The sequence below is a fragment of the Pteropus vampyrus genome, unplaced genomic scaffold (genome assembly GCF_000151845.1).
Source record: "Pteropus vampyrus isolate Shadow unplaced genomic scaffold, Pvam_2.0 Scaffold141, whole genome shotgun sequence".
Classification (NCBI taxonomy): domain Eukaryota; kingdom Metazoa; phylum Chordata; class Mammalia; order Chiroptera; family Pteropodidae; genus Pteropus; species Pteropus vampyrus.
In genome coordinates this window covers 4,285,007-4,304,901 of record NW_011888922.1, presented here as the reverse complement: position 1 = coordinate 4,304,901, position 19,895 = coordinate 4,285,007, and the positions used below count along the sequence as shown (strand labels likewise).

At 52.9% G+C, this 19,895-nt stretch overlaps 1 protein-coding gene across 2 annotated transcripts in view; it reads right to left on the bottom strand.

The window, feature by feature from the left end:
• Window positions 1-708: 708 nt before the first annotated feature.
• ARRB1 (arrestin beta 1) overlaps window positions 709-19,895 on the bottom strand; it is a 65,647-nt gene continuing 46,460 nt past the window's right edge. Inside the window, exons 2-16 of one of the 2 annotated variants that reach the window (XM_023535552.1) lie at window positions 19,612-19,642; window positions 17,663-17,723; window positions 15,900-15,944; window positions 14,908-15,104; window positions 13,523-13,582; window positions 12,584-12,651; window positions 10,346-10,481; window positions 9,385-9,469; window positions 8,862-8,934; window positions 7,919-8,056; window positions 6,855-6,938; window positions 5,619-5,642; window positions 4,459-4,529; window positions 3,585-3,636; window positions 709-2,239 (exon numbers count right to left, since the gene is read on the bottom strand). In XM_023535552.1, the coding sequence (XP_023391320.1) occupies window positions 2,128-2,239; window positions 3,585-3,636; window positions 4,459-4,529; window positions 5,619-5,642; window positions 6,855-6,938; window positions 7,919-8,056; window positions 8,862-8,934; window positions 9,385-9,469; window positions 10,346-10,481; window positions 12,584-12,651; window positions 13,523-13,582; window positions 14,908-15,104; window positions 15,900-15,944; window positions 17,663-17,723; window positions 19,612-19,642 (1,237 nt within the window). In that variant the 3' untranslated portion in view covers window positions 709-2,127. The remainder of the gene's footprint in view (window positions 2,240-3,584; window positions 3,637-4,458; window positions 4,530-5,618; window positions 5,643-6,854; window positions 6,939-7,918; window positions 8,057-8,861; window positions 8,935-9,384; window positions 9,470-10,345; window positions 10,482-12,583; window positions 12,652-13,522; window positions 13,583-14,907; window positions 15,105-15,899; window positions 15,945-17,662; window positions 17,724-19,611; window positions 19,643-19,895) is intronic. The other variant, XM_011368419.2, reaches the window with a different exon arrangement.

The window sequence follows — 19,895 nt, the reverse complement described above, 5'->3', positions numbered from 1 at the left end:
AGACCATATACTTATCGTGCATTGCTCTAGCATTTCATCAACTCTAGAGCTTCCCGATGAGGTGCAAAGTGCCCTGCAAGCTCTCGTAGGGGCTGGATGCCCAAGGTACCTGCAGCTAGGATCCCAGAACTGGCCAGGGGAGTGTGACTGTCCCGAGCTGACTTGGTCCCTACCTAGGGTAAGGGTCCCTAGGATTGAGTCTTCATGATTTTCAGAAGGGGAGGGCTAAGGTGCAGTGCCAAGCATGGGAAATAGTTGCCCAGTCCACCCCAGGAGGGGCTGGACTGAAAAGTGTTGAGATTCAACTTGTATAGTAAAATTTGTTGTCTCCCTTTTCAGACAAGTATGGGATAGAGATAGAAGGGAGCAGGAATTAAGAGAGCCCCTTGCCCACAAATCAATATACTTGCTTGAGTATAAGGTAAACTTCAGGAGTCTGCATCCACTGGGGGCTGAGAACTATTGGAAATATTATCACAAGCCCCTCCTCCCCGCACCCATGCCTCAGACAATACAAGCTCTGTCCTTTTGTAATACTTGGGCCCTAGGGCCGAGCAGCTCATACTAGCTGTGGCCACATCTTGACATCAGGCAACCCTCCGAGGGTCCAAGAAAGGCCCCTTCCAGGCCTGGGGTTGGGGGTAGGAGCTCTCCACGGCCCTGCCACCTCTAGGTCCAATGAACCCTCATTGGAGGCAGACAGAACAGTCAGTGGCTCTGGCTCCACCCACCAGACCAGAAGCTTTAATGTTTACAAATTCTTAGGGGCCAGAGCTGGGGGGCCCTTTGTGATCATCCAGTCAAACCCCTTTGTTTTCTAGGTGAAGAACTGGGACCCAGAGAGGGAAAAGAACTTGCCCAAAGCCACACAGTAAGGGAGCATCAAAGGCCATTCGAGAATGGATACCTCTGAACACTTTTTACTATATCAGCTGCCTGCTCTGTTGCCCTGGAAACATCCCAGGTCCCAATCACACTAACACTAGCCAATGGGTTCTGGGTTCCCATGACACTGGGAACTACTTGGGGGGGAGGTCATTAAGTCCCCAAGTAAACAAAGGGTTTTTGCTGCTCAGCAGCCCCCTTTCTTTTAGGTGAAGGCATCTGATGTACCCTGCCACCTTCTGGGGAAGGACCGCCTTTTGACCGTGGGCCTCAGCCACTCTCTCCCAGCCTTCAGGGCCAGCGCAGTCCAGCCCTGGAGAACCGCAAGGGGAGGCAGGAGGACACGGGTGGACCAGCCCCTCTGGACCTCCAGCCTTATTTCTCATAAGGGATCACTGACTGCTCTTAAATCCACAAAGGAAGAGAATAGGGCTGGTTCTCACCTTCTCGCCCTGCCCCCACCTCTCAGAGCCACCTTTCAGGAAACCTCTGGAGCTTTGGCTCACTCTTCTGAAGACCCCTCCCTTCTCTGTCTCTGTGCATATTTACAGATAGAACACACGCATAAGATACAATGTAACTAGGAGGTTACATCCTGACAATACTGAAATAGACTTGAGCTAGTTCACACAGTTTGCCTTAGACTAGGGAACTGCTGGTAAGAAAGTCAGTCCAGTTACCTTTCTCCACTCTCGGGATCTATACCAATGTCACTGTCAAACACAAGGGTGGGGATGGGTGGAAGGGGAGAGGTGTTTGGTGGGTCAGAACTACAAAAGGCATTGAGAATCTATTCATAGTCTGCCTTCCCATCCGGAAGAGGGTGGCCTTCAGCGTGGTCATCATTGAGCTGCCAGACTGCATTAAACACCTAGGACTGTGGACATCCCTCACTTGTCTTGAGCCCTCATTCCCACCCCTCCAAGCCCTTGTGCCCCATCCTCCCCTCTCTGCTCCCCATCCCAAGTCAAATTCCAAGGCCAGAGCCACGGTGGCCTTTCTTGGGGTCAGCAGGAAAAGAGGGGGGATGGAGAGGTGACTGCAGTGAGAGGGGTTGGCATGGTGATGTGGGGCCCATCCCGAGGCCAGAGGTTCACCACCATGACCTGGAAGACCACTGGGCCCCCCTGATAGAAACCGGAAGAACAAAGGGGAGGGGGACCAGAATAGGAAGAAGACGAATAAGCAACTTAGTGCAGGAAAGTGGACCTGGAGCTGCCCAGGGGGAGGGCCGGCCCCAGTCTATCTGTCGTTGAGCTGTGGAGAGCCGGTACCATCCTCCTCCTCTTCCTTGTCGTCCTTCATGCCTTTCAGTCTCTGACGGGCAAAGTCCTCAAACACAATGTCATCATCACTGGTGGGAAAGACAAGGAAAACGGGGTGTGTTTGCAGGGCAGGAAGAGTAGGCTTATCCAGAGGGGTCAGAGGGCTGGCCCAGCTGGATGGGACTCAGGCTGGCCTCCAGGGCTGACCTTGGGCAGAAAGGCCTGCCAGGCTGGCACATCTGGATATCCACCAGTCACAGTGGACTGTTTATATATGGCCTCCGGCCAGTTGTGGAAATACCAGAGAGAGGCATGAGTTTGCCTTTCATGCCTAAGGGCTGGAAGGTAACCCAGTTCTTGAGGAGTTGGGGTGGCAGAGAGCAGTGTGGCTGGGCTAGAGCCAGAGGAAGAACTTATTCTCGCTGTGAGAGGCCAGGCCACCAGTAGTTTCACAACATACCCTGAATCCTACAAGATCAGGCCCAAGAAACCCCACCCACTGAACCAAAGAACTACCCTCAGGAAGCATGTTTGTGCACAGGAAGGAATGGGCTTGCCTTACAGAAGAGAAAACTGTAAAGGTCCTTTCTTTAGGGAAGTATCAGCTCACATTCTACCCTGAGGGATCCTGGACAGAAAGAGGTCTGGGGGGTGGTGGTGGCAAATCTAAATAGGGAAGCAGAGGAGGGACTGGTGGAAAAAGGGGTGCCTGAGTGGGGTTTCAGGATTTGGAACTACCTCCAAGAAGAGTGAGTTCCTTTCTACCATGAAACATGTTCGCTTAGTCCCACCCGCGTCCCCTGTCCACCAGAATTCAGCCAGCTGCACAGGGTGTCCTCATGGGGTGACTTGAGGCCCCACATCCCATATTTCTCCCAGGGGACAAGGGAAGGGTGGATTTGGAGCTGGAACAAGAAAGCTGCTTGGCCCTGGAGGTGGTTCGTGATGTCGGCCCAGGTCCTGCCCCTCTGGCCACTTTCCAGTGATGCGATGGCCTTTGACTGCAGGGAAATCCGCATTGGTCCTCAGAAGTCAGAAGCAATACGATCCCCAGAACCTTCCCCACCCCACAGCCTGATTCCACTGGTTGGCTGCGTGCGAGGCAGAAGAGCCCCAGCCCAGGTCCACGAACCAGCCCTGTGTGAGCTGAGCAGGCGCTGTGGATGGACGAACGGACTGACCGACGGACGTGCAAGGACGAGGGAGGAAGACAGACCCCACCAAGGCAGGAGGAAGAGGAACAGGCACGGAGGGTCCTTCAAGTCACATGCAGGCAAGCGGGTTGCTGAAGAGGCGGGCAGAGGTGGCTCTCAGCAGACGGGGTTAGACCAGCTGCTCCTCAGGGGTTAATAAGCATATATGCAAATGACCCCGTCACCCCGCCCACTGCCCGAGGCCCGCCCCCCAGACATCTGCAGGCAGGGTTCCGCTTACTTTGTGTCAAGTTCTATGAGATTGGTATCTACGGGCGCCTCGTTCTCTGGAACTAAACACAGGGCGTGGGCAGGCGCCCATGGGTTAGCAGTGAGTGGGTATGAGAGTACAGGTCCCTGCCCTGAACAATCAAGCTAAGATAGGGAGGGCAAAGTAAGAAGGGAGTGGGGAAGAGGGGCTGGTTTGGTCTCAGAAACACCCCAAACCATCCTAAAGGCGGAGAGGATGGCCCAGGGAGGGCCCCCAGAGGCCCACTGCAGCCCCAAGAGAACAGAAAATCCTCTGGGCCCTGCTCCTTTTGGCATGTCTCCAATATGACTTAAGATTCATTTCTTGTATGCATGACTTTCACTGGCTCTAAAACAACCATTTCTCCCCCCCCCCCCCCCCCCTCCCGTTTTCACATCTCTGAACTTGGGGTATTTTTATAATCGATGGCATTGCATAGTTTAATTGTGGGAACATTTTTCTTTGTGGTCATACTATAATATCTCTTTCAACTGAAACAGTCTCAGACTTAATGAAGTATGGGGGTGGTGTGTCGAGAGGCCATCTCACCCTCGTAGCCTCTTCCCCTACACTTGGATGCAAGACGAGGGTTCCAAGCATGGCCAGTAGGCACCCCACCCTCCATTCCCAGCTTCTCCCCTCACCCCCATGGAGCAGAGCCAATCCTCTCTATCTCCTGGGGAGTCAGATGAAAATAGGAGTGTGGACCTCACAAAAGATCCTGGGGAGCTGGGGAAGATAGGTGACCCTGGGCTGAGGGCTGACCTAGAAGGAGATGGGGTGATGGAGAAACATGGAAGCCGGTGGAGAAGGGGGTCAGCTATCTGGAAACCCCCCACCCGAGTGACCCAAAGTTCCTGCTTACCTTCCCGATGTGGGGGTTCTTCTTTGGGCTTGGGGTGCATTAGGGTGAAGGGCAGTTCCACGGCCACATCACTGAAACGAAGACCCAGATCCAGTGAACTTTGAGCCCAGTCTCAAGCTGTGAGACTTAATGCCCTGTCAATTTGAGGGCTGGGGAGGCTTTTGTGGTCAGAGCTCTGGGCTGAGAGGTAGGAAATCTGGCCTCAGACCCAGTTCTGCCACTCTCTGAGCCTCAGTCTCTCTAGGAGTTGAACTAGGGGGACCTATTCTCCCGGCTCCAAAATGAAATGAAAACCCTCTCTTTCCTGAGAAGGATCCTTGGATTCTTACAAGCTGGGAGGAGGCATAGGAGTGGGAAAAGAATGCCAAGGACAGTGTGTATACACCTTGGGCACTGGTGGCTCAAGTTGGATGGGACCCATGCTTCAGGGCTGTCTACACTGTGCATAGAGGCTTGAAGCTGTGGGGGGGGGGGGGGTAAAGGGAGGGGGTTGTAGAGAAGAACCGGGGAGGTACTGCCACCAGCCAGTGCTCCTGATAGAGCTTCCTCTCCCCTTGGTTCTCAGTGAGCTCTCAGAACGAAGGCTGGTGGAAGACTGAGTTTGCAACCTCAGGAAATCTTTACTGAATTAAATTGAACTGAACTGAATGGAATTAATTTCACCTCTTCAAAGGGACTAAGATTTCTTGGGATGAGCGATATGCCATCTTATGACAGGAGGAGGCAAAACCATTGCATTTGGGAAACGTTCACTTTTAGAATGTACTTGGTTCCAACTGACAACATAGGAATCATGTCTACAAAAGCAGATCTCCACAGGACTTCTCCTTAGCAACACTCAGCCAGCAGTTAATTCTCATTAGTGCAGAAGTTTGAAAGCCATGAAGCCTGCGTTTCTCCAAAACATTCTGTAATTCAGACTGAATGGGAACCACTCCAGGTCATTGGAGCTGGCTTTGCTATCTGCAAAGGTACTTGTCGCTTGAGTGGGATGCAAGAGCAGGGTGAGGTTTTTAAAGGAGAAACTATGTATCCCTGGTCCCTTCTAGTCCCTTCTAGTCGTGAGCCTGGCAATTGAAAGTGACTGCTAAGATTCTTTCCAACCCAGTGCCCTGCAGTTCTGGAAGTTGTGTCAATCGGGTTGAAGGGAGAAACTTTACCTGGACGCAAGATCTCCCAACAGGCTGGGTAGGTCAGAGGAGGCAGGAGAAGTGGTCAGAAGAGAGTTCAGAAAGGAAGAAAACAGAAAGCATGTTCATTCACCACCTCTGCTGCCTGTTGGGGTAGAAAAGACCCTGGGACACCTACCCACCCACCCACCCCCTGCACAGCTGTAACTGCTCATTCAGGGACACATGGACATGGCATTAGCCCTGCCAGGGGATCTGAGATCCAGGCCTGGCTCAGCCATACCTCCTGCAAGGCCTCGCTGAGCCCCAGAATCCTCATCTGCAGAGGAGACATAAAACTAACCCTGTGCTGCCTGCCCTGGGGAGGCCCAACTAATGACAGAAGGAAGCAATTTAGGATTCACCAAGGAGTTCTCAAGGAAGCAGCCTGAGGCAGACCGTGGGTCCTGCAAGAATCACAGGACATGAGACTTGGGATTTGCAATTCGGAGATGTCCTATAATATGTGGTCAGTATTATATGCTGCCACCTGCATGAGGCATTATTCTCATAATAAAGGGGACTCAATGTCTAATGTTATTAGCTTTACAATCTTTTTGCAGAAATTTATGAATTAGGAAAAAAAAGACCTGTGATGACTTAGAATTCTTAATTCCAGGTTTATAACATGTAGGCTCAATATGTGCGGGGAAATAGTTCTTTGTGAGCCTTCCTCCACCAGACTCAGTACCCAGCCCATAACTGAGATTAGGGGAGATTGCAGGACATGTTTGGGGAACTGTTTGGGCCTCTGTTTTCCCATCTGTAGAATGGGAGAGTCAGAACATCCCCAATCCAACTATGAGATTCTCAGCCCCTTTAGCCATTTCTCTAGCAGATCAGCATGAGTATAAGTGGGGGTTGCTGCTGTACCCCAAGTTGTGATGAGGGGCACAGAACACCCTGGAGACCACATGGCTTAGACTCTGAGGAAGTCTCCCCACCCACGTTCCCAGAGCGAGGAGAGGGAAGAGAAGGGGGAGGAGGAAGGAGAGATGAGATGGGCAAGGTGGGGCTGAAGGCCTGTGAAACTGGAGAGGGGAAGGGCACAGAGGAGGAGAAAGAAGCAGGAAGGAAGAAGAGCAGGAACAGGCAGTCCTCAAGCTTGGTTCACCCTCAAGGTGGATGCAGCTAAAGGTCCGGCAAATAGAACGGGGCAGCGGGCTGTGAGTGGTCAGGGGCAACCCCTCAGCACTTCGGGGTCCTGGGCCAGGCTGGAGCACTTACCCACCCCGCGACACCACCAGCTTCACTTTCACTTTGTAGGAAACAATGATGCCCAGGATCTCTCTGTTGGCTCCTTCCCTCAACCTGCAAGGCGACATAGGGGAGCTGGTTCACGGGAGCTCACTGGGTGGATGAGACATGGCTGAGGTGAGGTGCGGTGAGGGGGCAGGGGCCATCCATCCCTCTCCTGGGCCGTTCAGCCATGAGCAAACAGGGAGCAGTGTGTAAGAACAGTAAGCTCTGCCCTGAGGGGGCGGGAGCTCTGAGCCCTGGGTTCCATATCAGGCTGTGCAGCCCTGGGAAGCCCCATTCTTCCCTGGGCCTGAGTCCCCACGGTGCTGAGAGGGGCAGCAGGCTCCTCCTGCTCTCCAATGAATGGACTCTGCTCCTCTCATTGCTCAGCAACCCATGGGGCACAAAGAGCCAGATAGGGATTTGGGGAGTCAGTGGCAGGGGAGGGGCCAGAGTATCAATGATGACCCTGCAGGTCTTCAACCGGGTCTTGGAGACAAGTAAGATTTGAGCCACGGTGGAAGGAGAGGGCAAATGCTCAGAGGTGAGTGGCCACCATGTGCAGAGGGTGGTGAAACATTGTTAGGGCTGGAGCACAGGGTGCATGTTGGGAGTCCTGAGCAGGGGTGCTGCAGAGGCAGGCCTGAGCCCCACTGAAGGGCCAGATTCCAGTGGGAAAGGCAAGACAGTTCCCTATACCCCCAGGTCTTTTCAGAGAGTCAGTGATGACCATGGAGAAGGAAGGATCATATGTCTCTGGGATCCCCGGGGTGCCTTTGAGGTACACTCTCACATCTGACAGCAGAGCCCAGCACTGACTAAGGGAGCTGGGTCTAGGGGTCCATCTTGTTCTCTAGGTCACCCCTGGATAGCGGTGGGAGTAAAGGTAAATTTCCGGGCAATTCAACCTCCTGAGGATGGGCCCTGGACAACACCTGGGAAGAGGGTAACCCAGGCCTTGTGCTGGCAGTGGTGGGACCAAGGTAGGTGTGGATCCACTGGGGGCCAGGTGAGCATCCAAGAGCCTGGGACCAGGGAGGGCAGGTCCTCACAGGGTGCTGGAAGCCAAATTCGTGTCTTCGTGCTTGAGCTTCCCATCCAGGGCGAGGCCCCGCTTCTCTCGATTGTTGGCCAGGAAGGGGGTCAACGTATAGACCTTGCAGAATGTTGAGCTGGGTGCCACTGTGTCACTGGGAGGAAGGGAGGCAGGTGTAGACATGCCCCTGCCCCGACCCAGAGCCAACGCAGCCCAGCCAGAACATCTCAAAGACCACATAGTAACATTTAAAAAATGTTTTTAAGTTGCAAAAATACTCACTGCTATTACATGTAAATGGACACACTTACAGAAAAATTAACTGAAATGCAACTGCCCCCCAAAATTATTTGCAGGGCCAGGAGAAAAAATAGGTGTGTTTTATAGTAGGAGCATCTACTTCCTTTAGGTGAGAAAACATATTTCACTTGAGATCTCTCCTCTTGCCTTAGCTGCTAACAAGTTTGGGACAAAGTTCCATGCTCGATCAGAGTAACTCTCCTCAAACCCAGATTTTTAAAAAAATTATTGTCTGCCCTCCCATACAACCCCTTTTACCTAATGAGCTGGATTATTCCTTTATCAGACAAGAAAAGCTGTGTTCCTTTTCGCCTTGGCTGCCAGGAAGCTCAGAGCAAAGTATCTTCCTTTAATCTAGGTTTCTGATGCGGTGTAATTGTGACCCCAGTACCCTTGGATTCATTAGCTCTTATTTTGTCATTCTGATATTAATGGTTTGTTTGTTTTTTTTCCTTGAATGTAGCATGCCTTGTCTTGCAGCTAAATCAAGTGGATGTTTTCTAGAAGACTGTTCGGGATTATCCACTGCAAGTGGCAAGGAAGTCTGAGGCCCACCCCCTCCAGGTGAAGAAGAGCCATCTGGGCCTGCAACTGGACCTGGGCTCTCTCTTTTCTCCATTCAATCCCACACGCCCAAGGCTGGATTTGTGCTCACTTACTCAGCCTCTTCCATGGCCACGGGGCACTTGTACTGGGCTGTGTTGAAAAGGCAGATGTCCGCATACTGGCGCACTGGGGAGGAAGTGGGAAACAAGGTGGTGTGAGTCACGGGTGCAGCTCCCAGGCACTCCTGGCTCTCCCGAGTTGGGGCAGTTCAGCCCCAGGCAACGGCCAGAGTCCACTGGGTGCTTCTGCAGGAGACCACCCCCATCTTCCACTTAAAGGGCAGCCCAAACACACTCATTCCCTTCCATAACCAAAAATCTTTCCCTCAAGGACAGCTTTGCCCAGGCAACTCAGGCAACCTCAGAGGAGGTGAGTAAACTCATTACCTGGCCAATAAGCAGCCTGTGTTACCAGCCTCAAAAGCCTCGCCCTTTGGTTTAGAGCAGGCCCTGGGCTTCCCTGCAGGCCAGTAGTTTATTTACAAGGTTATTAACAAGGAGAGAGCCTTCAGCTACTCCCTATTCTTGGGAGGATTCCTTCTTGCCCACCCCCTGGTCTGGCCTCTTCCCCGGATACCCGAGATCTTGATCTTCTTCACTGTCTTGTTGGTGTTGTTGGTGACGTGAACATTGACGCTGATGGGTTCTCCGTGGTAATAGATCTGGGAGGTGTAAGAAGGGACAAGGGTTGGATGGAAAGATACCAAAGCTCTAGAGAGGAGGCAAGAGAAGAGGCCTCACATGCATCTCGTGGGATTCCCCAGACCTTGGCCACTCTGACACTGGCCCCAAGATCATCAGCCACTTCCCACTGATGCTAAGCCACCAGGTATGTTAGACTTCAGTTCCTCTGGGGGACCTTGAAAGATAATTGAATTAGAAGGTGATATTCCTGGGCTCTAGTCCTGGCATGGTCACTGGAAATAGTGATAACAATAATAATAACAATGATAATGAGGATGAGAGTGGTGTGGCCTTGGACAGGTTACCTAAGCCTCAGTTTTCCCCTCTGTACATAGGGAAGTTGGATTAAGTGACATATCGAGTCTTTGCCAGCTCTAGCTGCCTGGAGTTTTAGATACAGGAGGGTCTAGAAGGAGCAGGAGAGAGGTGGGAAAGGGCTGGCTGCCTCACTGAGGGAACCAGCTTTGAATCTTCACTGAAGGGCCTCAACTCGCATCTTGCCCCAAGCACTTGCCTTCAGCTGTCTCCTGAGAGGAAGAAAGAGTGTCCACAGCTCAAGAGGGGATGATGGTGCAGGGAGATGGCGAGAACTCAGGACCCTTCAGGAGCCATACTGACTTCTGAAGTCGGTCTCATCCTTTGGGCTCATGTCTGCCTCTGCTATGCCTTTAGGTCCCAAGAGGCTTCCCTGAATCCTCCAAGAGAAGCTCAGGTCTCCTGAGCTCTGTGGTCCTAGGGCTGGGGGCAGAAGCTCCTACCCAAGAAATCCTGAGGCCATGAGAGAGCTGGGATCTGAGGTCCCTGCCCGGGTTGAGCAGCCCCCACCCCGCCCCCACCAAGTCCAAGCCTCTTACCTCCTTATCCAGGGAGGCCTCTAGATGCAGAGGCTTGTCTGACATCAGGAACTGCCTGGTAGTCTCAGCTGTGGGCTGGGGGCCAGGCCTCTCTGGGGCATACTGAACCTTCCTGATCACCAGGCGCACAGAATTCCTAATGGAGATGGGCAGAAGGGGAGATGACTAGAGTCGCCTGCCTCCATCCTCTTTCCTTGCAATCCTTACAACCCTCCCCTGCTCAAGGGACTGCCATGGCTCCCCATGGCCTTAGAATCTAGTATAAATTGCAGAGGTTGGCATAGGGGCCTTGTGTCCAACTGGCCCAACTCTATCCTCTCCCATTCTGTCCCCAGCTACCCTCACTTCCTCACTACCATCTTTGATGGTCTACCTAGTCTTATCTCCGAGGCTTCACTTGCATTGGGCCCCCTTCCTATAAAACCCTCCTCCTAGTGCTTCTGTCCTCATTTGCTTCCTTCTTCAAGGCCCAGCTACATGCCTCCTCTTCCAGGAAACCTTCCTGGGTCTGCCTACTTGGATCCTCTCCTGGTCTGAACTCCCACAGCATCAGAGCTGAACCACTCCCTGGCAGCACTTCACGTGGGTCTGTGTCTTGGTGGCCAGCAGGATGGTAAGAAAGGGACTAAGTCTTTACTTCCTGCATCTCTTGTGTCACCTGACATTGTAAGCTCCTTGAGGACAGAAATTTTTGTCTAAATTGTTCATTGCTGTATTCCCAGCACCCGTGACAGTGCCTGCCACCTAACAAATGCTTGCTAAATATCTATTAAGTAAAAATATGCAGAGGGGACAAGAGCCCCATGAAGAAATGGGGAATCGGAGAGGTGACAGGTTCAGTGAAGGGGCATAGATTTGGTCAGGGGGATGAAGGCCAATGAAGAGGATAAAGACTCAGTGAGAGATGAAACCCAGAGATGAGATGGGGCTTAATGAAGGTGATGGGGGTGCTCAGGGAGGAAACAAGGACACAAGGATTGTAAGATGGGGACCCAGCGAGGCAGTCTCTGTGGCATGCTGGGTGTGCTGGCATCCTCATCGCTTAGATGAGTCGCCTCCATTCCCTGGAACCAGACAGCCAGGGTTAAAGGCCTAGTTCTCCCCTCTGTGTCTCGGGTCCTCATCTGTAAAACGGTCACGGTGGCAGGACCAACTTCTTAGGGTAGTTATGGGGATTCAATTAGCTCACATATGGCCATCACTTTGCATAGTGTCCAGCACTTACAGTGTACTCGATAAATAATTGTTGCTATATCATTATTAGTAGAAATTCTGGTATGGACTTAAAATATCCCATTGGTAAAGAGGTGAAGGTTGTGGCTCTCGGTGTTGCTCCTCTTCCTTGCTCTGATCAAGCTCCACCCCCACAACCCCCTCCTTTCTCCTGGTCTTGGGCTTTAAGAAGAAAAAGGGGACAGAGAAGCAAGGGTGAGGGGTCCAATCTCCCCATACACGTGAGCAGTCTAGGCTGGGGAGAGAGATGCCCGAAGTACATGCTATAGCCACCAGGTGGCAAACTCAGCCCACTTCCTAAGAAGTAGCGGGGCCCTCAGTCAACCTCCTGTAGGACCTGTTCCAGGCAGGGTGCGTTTGAGTTGGACTCTGAGGCAAGCATGAGAGGGGGGCTGAGTACTTCACCCCAGGAGTCAGGGCCAGTTGTTTTGGGCTTCCAGCTTGGGCTCTCTGTCTGCCCAGGGCTGTGCCTCTCCAGGAGATCACTCCCCCTCACTCTCTCCTGCGTGGGCTCACTTTCTCTACTTCCCTCCCTTGCTTAGAAACCTCCACTGATCCCTGCCTCCCCCTTCCTCACCACCTGCTGCTGCTGGCCTCCCAGGAGGAGAACTGGGAAATGGGAGTCCAGGATGGCCTGGAAAGAACTTGGTCACTATTAAAAACAATCTGAATTTCGGGGTTTTCCCCAAACAAAGCAAAAAGACATGCAGTCTGGAGGGGACAAAACCAGAGGCAGGGAGATGCGGGAAGCAGGTACAGTGGTATAAAGGAAAAAATGCTGAGGCCTGAGCCAGGGCAATTGAGCCACCTCCCCCAGGAAGCCCTCCACGACCTGCCAGTCTTCCAGAGTGCCCTTCTCAGAGCTCCCAAGGCTAGAATGTGGGCCTCCCCACTGGAACACTTCCAGGTTTGTTATTTATCTCTTCTTCTGACTCTGCCTGGCCTGTCTCCCTTCCTCTGTCAGCAGGCAGCCCACGCCCAGGCCGGAAGCTGCACCCTTCTCACCGCTTGTGGATCTTTTCCTCCAGGTTCTCCGCACAGAAGGCTTTGACTTCATAGTCCACACCACAGGCCTGTGGGGAAGGGGTCACTGACCACAGGGCCTTGGAGTGGGCAGGATCCCAAGACCATGGTCAGCCACTCTTTCGTTTTACAAACGAGGATGCTGGAGGGAACCCCAAGCTCCCGCTGCCTGATAGCCTCTCAGTCTGACTCAGGAGCCCCGTGCTAGGCCTCAGGGCTGTGCTGCCTCCTTCTACAGCTTCCTCTCCCATCTGACTGTCCCACAGAGTTGCTCCCCAGCTCCCCCAACATGGGGCATCCAAAACCACCCTAACCGGGCTCCACTCTCCAGACTCCTGCCTTATCTGGGTGACCATCCTCACCAAGGCAGCCGCCAAGACATAGCAACAGGTGACTCAGCAGCCCCGTTTGGGAGGATCTCCCGGGTGCATACCCCGAACTGGTGCGATGCTTCAGCATCTCACTCCATCCTCCCCACCAAACAAGGAGGCACGTTCTATTATCTCCATTTTACGAATAAGAAAACTGGGGCTCAGAGATCTGAGGCCTGTGATGCTGGTGGTGTCACCTCTCTCTGAGTCTCGGTTTCCCCACCTGTGAGATGATTGCATTTCCACACCAAGTGTGAGGCTAGATAATAGCCCAGAGAACAGTTTGGTCGTGTTGCAGCCAACACCAAGGTCAGCGAGAGTGACTCAGGAGAGCCTGGCACTTTGACACATAACTAAAATGTGGGGTGAAGATGCCACCGTATCTGCTTCCTGTCTGAGAAGAGACTGCTTATCTTAGGTGGGATTGGACTGGCCTAGACACAAGGAGGCTTCTACGGGGAGGGTTCCATCATCTCCTACAGAGAAAGCCAGGGACCTGGGGACACAACTGTCCTGCATTCAGAAAGATGTTCCCTTTGGAGTGACCCACCTTCCCTGTGTCTTCAGGCCCCGGCTGCAATGTCACAGAGCATGGAAGGTTTGGAGGGATCTGTTAAAGAGGACAGAGAGAATAAGCCTCCTGTCACGTTCACCACAGACCTGCCCTTATATCCCTCCCCACCATCCCCACATTCATCAGATCAGGGGCCCCTAAGGACAGGCACATCTCTTCCATCAGACGGAGGGCTCCAGAGGACAGACTATGTCTCCCCCATCAGACCATGCCAAAGCCATGCCCCACAGGCCCCTCTACTAAAGCCGAGGACTTCAATATTTTTCTAAAGGGTTTAGCCTAGCCCAATCCTCACAAAACAACAGTTGAAAAAGACCTTTCCATGATGTCTACTGTTGTGGATGGAATAATGCTCCCTCCCCACCCCCGCAAAGATGTTCACATCCTAATCCCGAAAACCTGTGACTATGCTACCTTACAGGCCAAAAGGGACTTTGCAGGTGTGATTAGAGACTTTACAGTTGTGATGAGGAGATTATCCTGGATGATCCAGAAGGGCCAGATATAATCACAAGGGTCCTTAACAGTGAAAGCAAAAAGCAGAAGAGTCAGCGTCAGAGTGATGGGATATGAGAAAGACTCACAGGCCATTGCTGACTTTGAAGATGGGGGTTAGGGGGTAGGCTGCAAGTCAAGGAATGTGATTGGTCTCTAGGAGCTGAAAAAGGCAAGGACGCAAATTTTCCCCGAGAGCCATCAGAAAGAACGCAGCCCTGCTGGCACCCTGGTTTTAGCCCCATGAGACCTGTTTTTTGCTTCTGAACTCCAGAACTGTGGGGTAATCAATTTGTGTTTTAATTGGAGGGTTTAAATGCCACTATAAGAAACCCGTACACCCACAATGGAGAGGATATCCGTACCCTCTCCCCTTCTCTAACCCTCCCAGAGAGCAAGGGGATCTCACTGACTCAGAGTCTGAGAAACAGGACATTTTAAAACCCAGAATCTTGGAGTCTCCAAATGGAAAGGTGGCAAAGCAGGGAAATCTACTCGCCACCCCTCATTTGTCAGCTGGGCTGAAGCCGGACAAGTGGACAGCCAGTCTGAGGGAGGAGACAGCCTCACAGTGACCCAGGAACAGGAAAGGGCTCCTTCTTTCTCTGCAGACCCCTGGATCCCCCTTTCTCCCACCAAGGACCTGGACTCAGGAGGGTCTGAAGAGTGGCTCAGAGGTAAGGGTGACCTCCCTAGCATAAGCCAGAGAAGAGACACTTACCAGGCAGCGTAAGTGACAATGCCCCGGGTTTCAACCTACATTGGGAAACTGGGTGACGTTTAGCTGCTGCCCCATGTGCCTGCCCAGAGGGCTTCCTATAGGTGGTGCTTCTGGAATGGGGTCCCAGGGGCCAGCAGTCCCTGACCTCAAAGGTGAAAGGGTAGGCGTGCTCGCCCAGCTTCTTGATGAGGCGTTCCTGCAGCCGTGTCAGGGGCTTCTTGTCCTCGGGGGCCGGTGGGAAGGACTGCACGTTGGCCACAAACAGGTCCTTGCGAAAGGTCAGGCCCAGGACATCCAGGTCCTCTCGACCATAGCGGAAGGCGCAGGTCAGTGTCACATAGACTGTGGAAGCAGTGGGCACTGAGGAAGGGCCTGGGAGGGCAGCAAACAAGCCCCCCAGAGCACAAGCTGTAGCCCTGAGATTGGTTCAACTGGAAGCCACGGGTCTGTCCCAAAGTTCCCGTGGGGAGGGCTGCACTGCCCTTCGGACAGAGATATTAGATACTTAGAAGAGCCCCCCACAGCCTGGCCCCTAGGAGGAGGTGGGGCTGACTGCTGGATCATTTCTGTCTTCCACCCTATACTCCAGCCCAGAGGATGTGAGAAGGGGACAGGGTTGGTGGGAGCTGGAGTAGGGTGGCAGGACTGGGGAGCGGGCCTGGAGAAGAAGCATGGTTGGAGAGAGCAGAGAGAAAGGGAAACAAGTGCCGGACAGTGTCTGGAAGGCACGAGGCCTTGTCCCAGCCCGACCCCTGCCTCCTGTCTTCCTGCTGACCTTGGGCAATCCCTTCACCTCTCAGCAATCAATTTTCTCTTCTGTAAAACGAGACTCTCACTTCTGCCTTGTTTGCTACCCAGTCTTGGGATCGTCATGAGATATTGATGTGAAAGCGCTCAGGGCATTGAAATGGTTCTCCCAAGTGGTCATGGGCAGCAGGGCTGCCCCAGGCCGGAGGAGGCCAGGGCACCGGGTCTGATGTGCAGTTGGGGTTATGGGGGTAAAACCAGTGGGGATGGGTAGGGAGAGGCAATAAGATTGGCAGCTGTCCTGCCTGGGGGTCAGGGAGGTCCTAGGCTGGATGGAGGCTGGAGGGGGAAGAGGAGGCCCCGGGACAGGCTGGGGGTTGGGGGCCTCACCTCTCCTCTCCTTGAGATACTCAGGATCCACCAGGACCACACCATCTGGAGGAAGGGCAAAGAGTTGAGCAGATGCTCCCAATCTGACCTGTCAAACTCCTAAGCCCCAAGCACCAAGCCAAACCCAAACCCAACCATCTCTCTGTCCAAAAGCACCAGGAGAGAAATGGGGAGGCTCGCACAGAGCAGATGGCACCACCATACCCCACCCCCCAGCCCCAGGCTGGCCTTATGGACTCAGCTGGTGACTTTAGGCAGGTTACTTAACTTCTCTGTTTCTTCATCTGTTAATAAGAATAATAATATGGGTCCAAAACCCCTATTATTAGGTATACTTTGGAATTTAAAAGTTTTGAATTATAGAAAGGCTATACAGTACCTCTTCCGTATATTCTGTATCACACTGCAGGGTCTGGGCAGCACCCTGTGATGAAACCCATTGATATCTCTACCGGGAAATGTGAATATTTTCTCTAAGAGGCTAATCAAGGCATAAATAGCCTACTACCCGTTCAGATCAGGTTTGCTACTAAATAAATCCTGTGTTAAACTTATGAACAATTTTAGGCTTTCAAAGCTTTTTGGATTTGGGATTTGCAGGTCAGGGGTTGTGAGCCTGTAGTGACTACGTCATAAGGCTCCTGTGAGGACCGAATGAGTTAATATGTATAAAGTGTTAGGCAGTGCCTGGCACACGTGACACCACAGAGAATGTCCCAAGGCTTGGCCTTGGGAGTAGAGTCCAACCAGACACAAAGGACATTTTCTCTGCCTAGAATCCAGGAGGCTGGAAATACTGGCTTAGAGTCGCCCCCTTGCCTGACATCCCCAGTCATCTCTGGCCAAACTCAACCCAGCCATATGCATTGAACAAGCAAAATCCTCTCTCTGCCCACACCCGAACACTCCCCCCACCATACTGTCCTCCACAGCTGACCCCTCAGGGAATCTCAGAGACCATGTCTGGAAGTGAGTCCCCCGAGGGCTCTCGGTCCTATCTCAAAGCTGGGCATGTCCAAGGACAGCTAGTCAGGGGAGTGTCCACCCATCCCCAAAGCCTGCCATGCATCTTCCCTCTTTTTACTGTGAGTTTTCCCTCTGTGACTGGGCACCAGGGGCTCAGTGGAAAATCAGTGCAGAGGGCATCCCAGTGAGGGCACTCCCCCAACCAAGGGTGTCAGGGAAGGCTCCCCGGGGGAAGAAGGCTGCAAATCAGGCCTTAAAGGGCAAGTAAGAGTTGTCAATTAGATGACGAAGGGGCAGCAACAAGGCAGGCAGCAGAAAGATCGTGGCTCTGAGGCTTGGGAGGGAAGATCCTGGCGGATGGTGGAGGAATAAGGGCCAGGTCTTACTTTTAAGTGTCAATGAGATCAGGGGGCTTGGATTTGCCCCTGAGCTTGAAGTGGAACCATGGGGATAGTTAAGCATTGGGAAGACATAGTTAGCTCAATGTTAGGATGAAAAATATATTTCTCACTGTGGGTTATTTGATCAACTCTGGACAAGGCCCCAGAGCTCTCTAGGTCCTCCAGAGCCCAGCAAAGGGCCTCGCATGAAGTAGGTGCTCTGTGAACCCGTGCTGAATAGCTCCTGGGGTGCTGGTGTACTGGTAAAGCTGGTTCCTCCTGTTCCTGCCCTTCCCCCAAGTCTCTGTACGCTCTGCTGCTATCCTTAATAGGCCAATGGGTTGGAAACTGCACCTTCAAGGGGCCTGGCCTGCCCCACTTCCCCTGTCCTTTCCTCCCTGGCTTCTGTAAACTCACCCACAGGGTCCACGAGGTCGATGTGGTCCACAAAGTCTCGCTTTCCCAGATAGACGGTGAGCTGGGAGGAAAGGCACAGGGGCGTTAGCAGCTGTGGGCCCAGAGAACACACCCCTAAAAAGTGTCTGGTCCCTGACCTCGAGAAAACCTTGGAAGCTGCCTCTGAAACTCCTAGACCCATCCCTAACCCTCGTCGAAATTCTAACTGGTCTTGGACCCAAGCCCCAGCCCTAATACTAAGAATGACAAACCCTGGTACCATTTTGAAAGTACCTGTGAAGAAGCTGCTATGGTTCCCATTTGACAGATGAGGATTGAGGCCTGGAGTTATCTTCGCTCCAAGCACCACTAAGGGTGGAGCAGCAACAGTGGCAAAGAGGTCTGTTGAATGCGAGTGCTGGGCAAACCTCCGAGAGGACAGGGAAATCGAGGGCAGGGACAGAGGTGTGGCACCCTGGACATTGAGTTCTGTGAAGTCTGGCAGAAATCGAGTCATGTAAGGGCTGGTTTTCTGAGCCGTGAGAAATCCAGAGCTAAGGCCTAACATGGTAGCCAGCCTTCAGAGAAGACCCTGAGCTAGAATCCAGAGGGTCATCCTAGACACTTTCTGCTCCTCCACGATCCTCTTAAATCCTGATGAGTCTCGCTCCCTCACGGTTCTCAGTCCATCCCCTCCTCTCAGGCCCCACAGCCACTCTTGCCTGAACTGCACACCAGCCCCTCCATGGTCTGCTGCTTGCAGCCTCACGCTCCCCCTTAGCCAGACCGGCCATCCTAAAATGTAAATCCAACGATGCTATTCCAATTTGAAAACCCTTTAATGGTTCCTCAGTGCCCAGAGGTACGATGACAAATGGGTTTCATTCTAAATGCCAACTCTGATCGATTGGTCCGAGCTGCCTCGGGCCCTGGGCTGAGAAAGAATCTAGGATGGAATCCTGGCTCAGCAGGAAAGGTGACTGGTAATATCTGCTGTGGGAGCACACGAGGTGCCATTTGCCAGCCCAGACCAGAAGCCCATGCTCCTAAGCCTGCCACAGGACCCCCTAGGACCCAGCCTGTAGCCTCCCTGCCTCAGCCTCCACACCCTCAGGCTCCCTCTTGGCGCTCAGACACAACTGCCATGACCCCCTACACACTCCCTAGGATTTAAGTGCTTGCCCGGAATGCCCCTTTTCACCCTGCCTTGCCTGAAAACACGTGCCTCCTAGGGGCAGCTGTCCCTGACCACCAGGCTGTGTCCTGCAGGCCCTGGGCAGCCCTTTATCTCACCCCCGCCACTTTACATTGGAATGATCGGTTTCTTTCTTTTTTTTTTTTCACGTGGTGAACACACTTATTTAATATGGGGGGTAGGGTACTTCTGTCTCTGAGAAATGGTCAGGTGCCACGTCTGCCTGCCCCATCTGGCTGTATGTGGCACAGGTTGTGCCTTACTTATCCGAGTACACCCTACCCCAATCCCTACCCACCCTCTGGGACCTGACATGAATGATGTTGGTAATATCTATTTGCTGAACTGAGAGGAAAGCAGGAGGGAGCCTGGGGCCTGTGGAAAGAGAGGAAGCAGGACAGGCTCTGGGAACTGTCCCTAATGACTAGATGAAGCCAGAGTTCAGCAAAGAGGCTCCCAGGCCTCTGACACCAGGGCAAGCAGTGCCCCTGAGGCCCGTGGCACTGATCTAATTACTGCACGCACACTGAAGCCTCTCTGTGATAGGCTGCATTTCCTTTACCTGAGCAGAGGCTCCTAAAGTCCAAGGGAGCTGTACCATGCTCTGTCCCCTAGGACAAAAACTCTCGTGAGAGGACCCCACCATCTGTGGTCAAGGCTTCCTAAGGACCTCAGAAGGAGGTGTGCGGAGTCCTGCATGGTCAGCAGACACGTTCAAGAGAGAACAAGAGTCTGGGGTTAGGGAGGAGCCAGGGCGCAGTTGTTGTACACTCACCTTCCCATTTGGGCTTGCCTTCTTGAACACCCTGTGGAAAGAAAGAAAAGGAAGTTTGGGGTTAGCATATCCCCCCCAGGGAAGGCTCTTGCAGGCCATTCCTCAGCAGAACTGAGGACAAGGGGCGATTTTCAGGCACTGTCCAAGCCTTGAGAGCTGGAACAGTGCCTGGCATAATAAGATCCCACCAGTTCCATCACTACCCCCTCCAAAGCCACCATTATTGCCATTACAGCTCTTCAGGGCTCCGGTCACGGCCCCCTTAGTCTATTCTTCAACCAGCA